The sequence below is a fragment of the Lygodium microphyllum genome, chromosome 30 (genome assembly GCF_053477565.2).
Source record: "Lygodium microphyllum isolate KBCC chromosome 30, Lygodium_microphyllum_v1.1.10, whole genome shotgun sequence".
Taxonomy (NCBI): Eukaryota; Viridiplantae; Streptophyta; class Polypodiopsida; order Schizaeales; family Lygodiaceae; genus Lygodium; species Lygodium microphyllum.
This window is the reverse complement of record NC_141164.1, coordinates 3835027-3843460: the sequence shown is the minus strand read 5'-3', so window position 1 is coordinate 3843460 and position 8434 is coordinate 3835027. Positions and strand designations below refer to the sequence as shown.

Genomic DNA, 8434 nt, shown 5'->3' with positions numbered 1-8434 from the left:
GAAAGTACTTCTTCAGGCAATAGCCAATGATTAGGAAGGGATCATCACAGGGATCAACAGCCTATACTTGGATAGAGCCATTAGGTTTAATAGCAAGTACCTCATAAGGGCACATCTAGTACTGTTGGAGTTCACCTAGTAACTTGTCAAAGTGTGAATTATATACTAGAACCAAATTGCCTTCCTTGAATTCCTTTTGCTTGATGAAGTTATCATGGTAAGCTTTGCATCAAGTCTATGTAGCTTCCATGCATAGTACAACCATTTGTAAAAAGATCATGCTAGCATTCCAAGTATAGAAAATGGTGCTAGATGGACACATCATCTCCTAAGAGCTCTTTGATGGCCACTTATAGAGATGGCAATTTGAGCTCACCAACAAAGATAACTTTTATATCATACACCCACTGAAAGGGAATCTATACTCTTGTGGTCTTGTGAGAAGTTCTATATGCCGAGAGGAGCTCTATAAGTCGATCATCCCAATCATGGCAATGTGTAGCAATCATCCTTGTTAAGATCAAGCAAAGGATGTGATTAGGATGTGATTAATGGCTTTGACTTAGCTATTGGCTCCGGGGTAGTAAGATATTGACTTAGTCGTTGGCTCTCGGGTAGTAAGGTGTTGGATTTTAGTATCTAATCTTATAGATCTTTGTCAACTCTTCCATTATCTTACTTAGGAAAAGGGTTCCTTGATTACTTACTAGCTCTACGGGATTACAAAAGTGAGTGATACCATTCTCATATAGGAACAGAGCCATGTTTTTAATGTCATCTTATACACACTTAGAATAGCCACTTAGAATACAATAGAATGAAGTATCAATATCCTCTCTCAGTCATGGAGTCTCTCCTCAAAAAGGGATGGTTTATCCCAAGAGGCACCAGAGCCCCTAAAGTGACTTTTCATAACTCAACACTACACTATCACTTCAAGTCTTCACTTAGTCTTCAAGTACTACTTCTTTCACTTTAATCGAGCTATTTTGAGCTTCCATTCTTCTCTTTCGAAGATAAGAAAACTACAGAGCCCAATTAGACACTACATAAGATCAATAAAACACATCAAAACTCATCAAAAACCTTTCAAAACATCTTCGATCATACTCCAACCTAATCGTCCACATCTTCATCCATTCAATAGAACCAAAAATAGAATTAAATAGACATAAACAAGACACAATAGAATCAGCAAAGCATATCAACACATCAAAAATCAATTAAAAACCATCATAAAATAGCCAAACTTTTTAACCACTATCCAAAAATCTTCTAAACCAATCAAAAACAATAAATCATACATCAAAACAACCAATCAACACCAACAATCCAACAAAAAAAAGCCAAAAATATAATCTCTTTCGCTCTCAACACCAATGCTGAGCGATAATTGGAAATAATTGAGAAAGTCAAGAAGTGGGTACAAGAATATTAGGTAGTTGAGTATGTCCCCAACTTTGCATTCAGTGTAAGTGTTATAGGATTATCAAGCACTGTATTGTCATCTTATCGGACACAAGAACCTAAGATTGAAAAGCTAGCCTCGGATCCACCCAAATTTAGAATGAGCTGACATCTCACAAGCCATGAACAAAATAGCAACCATCCAAATCATCGGGTTCAATATAAAGATATGGCACCTAGTCTCATTATTGGACTAGCTTCAACTAGCATAACAATACCACTTGGGTTATTAATATATAGTATCCCTAATCTCTAGAAAGAATTTAAATTATGAATAGAGGACATGCAAAAACCACAAGAACCATCACTCCATGCAATCCAAGGAGATAACTAACATCAAAGTATCTAATGATTCCCGAAGTACCCTTGGAGTCAACATGTTCTGGAAAGGGAATGAGCATCAAATTGTTCTTCCTAGGGAAGCTCTAGGTGACTCACCAAGAAGAGGAATCATCGACACAGGTTCAGGAGTTTGTATAGTTAATTAGTCAATACTAGAACATAGAAAAATTTACCTATTGAGAGCATGCATTTCAATCTTACAATGGCCAATGATTACAAGGTTCAACCACTAGGGATATTGAAATACTAACCTATCAAGATTGTGAGAATCAACTCCATGGTAAATTTTGCAGTCATGAAAGGAGAAGATTATGACTTACTTCTAAATTGTGGATTTGCTCGTAGATGTAAAATGCTTTGACTTATTAAGGACTAGAATAATAAACTAGTTTTATTGGGATATAGGCAAGGGGTAGCATGAGTGAAGATGGAAAGTTGGAAAACTATGCTTATGGACCTCAACAACAACCAATGTGCTTTGAGAGACACAAATTGTGCTATCATCATGAATACCCTAAACAATACATTCCTTGCCCTAAGATGAGTAGAATTGGATGCACATTCTTATAACACTTGACCTACTCTTTACGAAGGAAGAAGAATACAAAAAAGAAAGTGAATCATTGAGTCAAGCAAGTGAAGAAAAGATTGGCACACATCTAATTGACGATGAGTAAAATTGGATGTACATTCTTACAACACTTGATCTACCCTTTACAAGGAGGAAGAAGAATACAAAAAAAGTAAGTGAATTGTTGAGTCGAGCAAGTGAAGAAAAGCTCAACACACATCTAATTGAACTTAGCACACCATCTCAACCTAACATCATGTGTTCAACACTCTTGCCAATCACTAGGGAGAAAGATCCTCACTTAGTGGTGATTGTATCTCAAGAACAACCTAGGGGCCAACTTACTGATCTTCAAAGAATCGCTTCAACAACGAGAATTGAAGTGGACAAGATTACATCAAGCATTATTTGATTATTATGTCAAGTTAGTTGCATCGGTAATGAAGCTTGATGAGCCTAAAGGACAAGAAGTTGGTGATCCTAAAGAACACCTTATGAATGAGAGAGAGCGCAGAGATGAGGAAGACAAGGAATCCAAAGAATATGACTCTTAAGGGTAAGACCACAGAACTAATGGCAAAATATCTTAAACCCAAAAGATGAAATGCTTGTGGATGGAGCAGAGGTAAGAGGGAACTTAGAGGCTAGTGTAAACGAGGAAGAGGAGGAATCGAGAGAATATGACTCTAAGGGTAACACTGTAGAACTAATGGCAAAATATCTAAAACCCAAAAGGTGGGCGGACTGCTTGTGGATGGAGCAATGGTAAGAGGGAAGTTAGAGCTAGAATGGCTAGAGTACTTGGAGGTCCTTGATCATGGGCATTTATTGGGAACTAAATGATTAGGAAGGTCTAGCGAACGGGGCTTACCAAGTTCAAGGAGGTAAATCTTGCCACAGAAGGAGATTTTTCTAAAGCCATCTATATTGCTAATGCCCTTCCAAAAAAGAACGAGTAACCTCTTTGCACTCGTGAGGCAATGACAATATCTATTTACATGGAATTGCACTTATCAAAAGGGAATATCACCACACATACTCACCCACACCATACCAATAGATTCACAAGTCAAGCCTACTAAGCAAATAGTGTATACAATGAACACCATATACACATATCTCATACTAGAATAACTAATAATGTTTCTCAATGTCGCCCATCCTAGCTGTACTAAGTGTGAATTACAAGAAGGTGAATGTAGCTACCAAGGGGCACCGCTATCGATTGTCCTACATAAAACATATGATCGAATGCATGGAAAGCATGGAGACATAACTTCCTCAATGGTTGTTCAAGATAGAAGTAGGTACAAGTTCACCTTGATGATCATTAGAATACTACCTTTGCTACTAGTGGGGGGGTCTTCACAGATATTGTCATGCCTTTTAGGTTAACAAATATACTTGCAACCTTCCGATGTCTAATGTGTGTGATGTTCAAAGACATGCTTTGAAAGTACCTCAAAGTGCTTACTATAAACCTCTGCATCATATCTGCATAGGGTGGACACTTATAGAAAATATTTGCGGCACCTACAATCTACATCCTTCCAATGTCTTATGTGTATTACTATAAACCTTTGCATCATCGCTCCATGGGGTGGACACTTGTAGAAAATCTTTGTGCTACTACAATCTACATCCTTCCAATGTCTTATGTCTATGATGTTCAAAGACATTCTTAGCAAGTGCCTCAAAGTGTTTATTGTAAACCTCTCCATCAACTCCATGCTTTGCAAGTACCTCAAAGTTTTTACTAAAAACCTCTGCATCAACTCCTCTAGAAATTTGAGCGTCTACCATCTACAACCTTCCAATGTCTAATGTGTATGATCTTCAAGGACATGCTTTGCAAGTACCTCAAAGTGTTTATTGAAAACCTCTACATTAGCTCCTCGAGCAGTCTCTAAGCGATAAAGCATAATACTTTCATTTTTTTGCATAAACCATTTGGGGCAGTAAAAAGCTTTGCATAAACCATTTGGGGCAGTGAAAAGCAGAACCATATGGCACATTGTAGTGTTAATTTAGAGCCCTCACGACAATGTTATTCCCGATAACAATGAAATAACAAGCTTCTAACACAGATGTCATATTGTAGTGTTAATTTGGAGTCCCCATAACAATGTTATACCCGATAACAATGATATAACAAGCGTCTAACACAACTGCTTACTCTACCCTTCCATCCCGGAAAGCAGTGCACATATGGAGCACTCCATCTTTGGATCGCTGGAGAGGCTACACACCAGTATCTTCGCAATCCGCATGCGAGAGTAAAATTTTATCATCGATGTGTCCAGCTACAGCCCATGATGAGAGAATTGAGTCCATGCAAGAGTTTTTGGTTGTTCCACACACCAAAGGAAGACAATACAGTTTTGCTGATCTGCCCATTTTGATTAAGGGGTTAATTAAGCTAATTATTCCTCCTCCATCTAGTATCAATATGTCCAGCTACAGGTCATGGTGAGAGCAATTTGATTGTCAGTATCTCCACCTACGGCTCATGATGAGAGAGAACAGGATCTACCCAAGAGGTCTTGATTGTGCCCACAAACCAAAGCAGGCAATACTGTTTGCTCCTCCGCTCACTTTGATTCAGGGGTTGATTAAACTAATTGTTCCTCCTCCATCTTCAAAGGATAGACAGCAACTTGGGGTAGCACCACAGACCCCAACCAGAGCTTGCCCTGCTGCTCCTCCACTCCACTGAGCAGCTTCACTTTCTTGCCCTCCGCATCCTCCAGCACCTCCACCACCTCCCCATCCATGCCCAGCCGCACGACCATGCCCGACGCGTGTTTCCTTGCCAAGTCCATGTACCACTGTGTAAAAGGAATAGGTAGCCGCAACAGCACCCTGCGCACCACAACCGGCAGCCTCAGGACCCAGTTGGGTTGTGCGTGAATGGCAACCCAGAAACCACCCCTCTTGCTCTGCCTTATATTGTCGGGGTATCCTGGCAACCGAGCAAACACCTCTAACTTCCCTGCTTTGGGGCCTTGAACCCAGTATCTCAACACCCTGATCAAACACCACAAAGTGAAGACTCGTTTGAGAAAAGGGGAATTAAGGTATCGTTAGTAGGAGGATGCGCATTCAGGTCATTAGTAGCATGGACATTTAGATCATTGGTAGAACAAGCATCTGGCTTCATCTTTCCATCCGCACTTACCTGCGCTCCAGAGTCTCGCAAATGAGTAGAAAAGACCGGTCCTGGCTCATTGCTATGCCGTTAGGAAATTTCAAGCCGCGGAGATGAACCTTGGTCTGTTGGGTTGAAGGGTTGTACGACAGCAGTCGTCCAGAATTATCGCCCAATAAGAACATCAGCAGGAAATGCCTGTTGCACAATTCACAAATCCTCAAACATTAACAAGAATCAAGAGAAATCTGTTCCTCAGCAAAATGCTTATCTAAAGCTTGATTGGGGCAACTCCACTAGTTCAAAACTTCAACTTCCTCTGCAGTCTCTGGGCTGCGGACACACGGAATGGCAGCTACAGTTCAAGAGAAGAAGCTGTATGCAACAAGATTGCTGACCTTTTCTGATAATTGGTGCTGCTGTCTGTGAAGTAGATTTGCCCGTCCTCACCAAAATCCACATCATTGGTAAACTTAAGAGGGATGCCCTCTGCCTCCTCAACAAGGGCCTCAGCTAACCCACCTTCAGCAAGGTTTGGAACACACGTTTCAGAATACCAATACATTGCACACAGGGTAAAAATCTTAGCATCATCCTGTGAAAGACAATAACTGAGGAAATTGTTCACAAATTTGGGAGGCTAACAGGGCACATTATCACAATCCCCCACCTTCGGGGCCGACTGTTCGAAGACCATAGTAAGCATCGGCGATATACAGGTCACCATTGTCATGGAACCTAAGCCCCAAGGGCCGACCACACAAGGCCTCCAGGTTCAAATCCATAACGAGAGGTTTCTTTGGAATGCAAGCATCTGACCTGTAAAGCAACATTCCAAATTAGAAAGCAGCTGATCATGGACTGAGTTTGGCTAAAACCATTCCTCAAGCTCAGGAGACCTAGCTCCCAAGGAGTTTTTGAGACAAATCCCCACAATAATTTCCACAATGTGGATTATGACCATATCATGAAATTCCCAGTGGGATTCCCACTTGCGGATTATGACAACATCGTGAGCTACTGCGAGAGAGGGACTACATCTCTAGTGATAAGTTATAGACAATTTGCCACTATGATTCCGACACTGCAAATGAAAACATCATAGGCTCCTCCAAGGTAGGGATTGCATACCTAGCTAAATGCGGCAGGGGCAGGCCAGGACTACTGGCAAGGAACATGGGACCTGCCCCCAACTGCACATACCTAACTGAACATAATTAGGTATGGAGGTAGGGGGATTTGTCAAAAACTAGGCATGGATGCAGTATTTCTCTGCAGGCATAGAAATGACTTGATCTGAAGAGTATTAATGAGTTAAAATGATCAGTCTAGTACCTGCGTGGAGATGTGAAGGCGAATTCTGTCCAGCCTCTTTCAGGGCCATCCCATACAAGCACGCGCCCATCTGCGGCACCTGTGTAAGGGCCTCTGCCATGGCGGTCGAAGGCCAAGCTCTCGGGCCCCAAAAAGTGAGGTGCCGTGAGCAGGATGTCGGAGCGGGTCTGGAGCTGGTTGGCAGGATCCCTGGGGAAGGCGGGACCGGGGGGGTACACAAGCAGCCTCACGATAGGCACCAGAGCAGCAAGCAGCAGGACGCCATACCTCAAGCCCCCACCAGCAGCTCTAATGGCCATGGCTCCCCCTCGCCCTCTCTCTCTCTCTCTCTCTCTCGATCGATCGATCGATGTTTTTATGCTACTACAAGTTGCAACACAACGTCCATGCACGAGAACCTAGAAAATGACAAGGAGACGTTGGCCTCATTCACAGCATTTAGTATGGTTGAGAGTCACCAAGCAAGCAAAACCTCTCTCTATCACGTGGTCGATTTTCTGCTGCACATCTCCGAGTGTCTGTGGGTCGGAAGTTGGAACCATGGTTAAATTGCAACTAATGGCGCTTCATATGTTGCATATAGACGCGTGGACTCATTCCTTTCATCACGTGAACAGAAAGCGAACGACGCACAGCATCATCAGAGAATAAAAATTAAAATTTATAATAAAGGTTCATTTTTTAAGGTTGCGGAGCCCATCTGGCCCATTATTGACTTGCTAGAGAAACCCAAATATTTACACCCTTTCTATTGAAGTACAAAGAGAAAATTTTCCCTTTCTTGTCAAAGGGCAAAACTTTTACAGCATTGCATTTGAAATGTAATTTTTTATTATAAATATAAGTATTCATCTTATTATTCATACAAGCCATGTCCCTCTCTAGACTCTCCGAGATTGATCACATGACCAATTAACAATGACTATCCCGCGGGCCTCATCTCTCAACTCATCCTCGAAATTTGAACTAGGAACTTGGAAGTTGAAACCCTACCCTAAGCGGCAAGCCCTATCTTTTTGAAAGCAACATGAGTGTTGAGAGACACTATTGAAACTGCTTTGCTACCACCATTGCCTACCCTCGTGTTCTCTTGGAAGTCGAGACCTCATCCATGACCGCTTCAAGTACAGTGTACAGACTCATTGGGTCCTGACTCCTCCCCATTTTCTTTACCCGCCATCCTCATGACGAGTCATGAGTCATAGCTAATGGTTGCTTGTTGTAGCATCATAATGACCTGGCAACGATGCACAACTACACGCAAAACAATCACGGTGTCACACTAAGATTGTGGGAGTTGTGACTCTAGGCTAGTGGACAATGGGAGGCTAGAGGCTAGCACATTGCATTGAGAAGATTGAGGAGGAATCAGGTTTTGGCACCCACAACAACAATGATGTGTGGGTGTAACATCAACCAATATTGCCATTACCAACGCCTGGCCAACAAACTCCAACCACCTCAAACTTGAAAGTTACACTTCCAAGTTCAGTTGTCCACAAATCCAGTGACAACTCATGAGTCTCCAACCACCAGTGTCCACAATTGATGAAGCACTGCGTAGTGCGGCA

At 41.9% G+C, this 8434-nt stretch overlaps 1 protein-coding gene across 1 annotated transcript; it reads right to left on the bottom strand.

The window, feature by feature from the left end:
- Positions 1-4360: 4360 nt before the first annotated feature.
- LOC148009499 (protein STRICTOSIDINE SYNTHASE-LIKE 3-like) lies at positions 4361-7423 on the bottom strand. Its single transcript, XM_087673312.1, has 5 exons — positions 6864-7423; positions 6199-6347; positions 5927-6050; positions 5559-5726; positions 4361-5407 (listed from the first exon to the last, which is right to left on the bottom strand). Exons 1-5 carry the CDS (start codon positions 7160-7162, stop codon positions 4993-4995), a joined length of 1155 nt encoding a protein of 384 aa, XP_087529438.1. The 5' UTR covers positions 7163-7423; the 3' UTR covers positions 4361-4992.
- Between the last annotated feature and the right edge of the window lie 1011 nt (positions 7424-8434).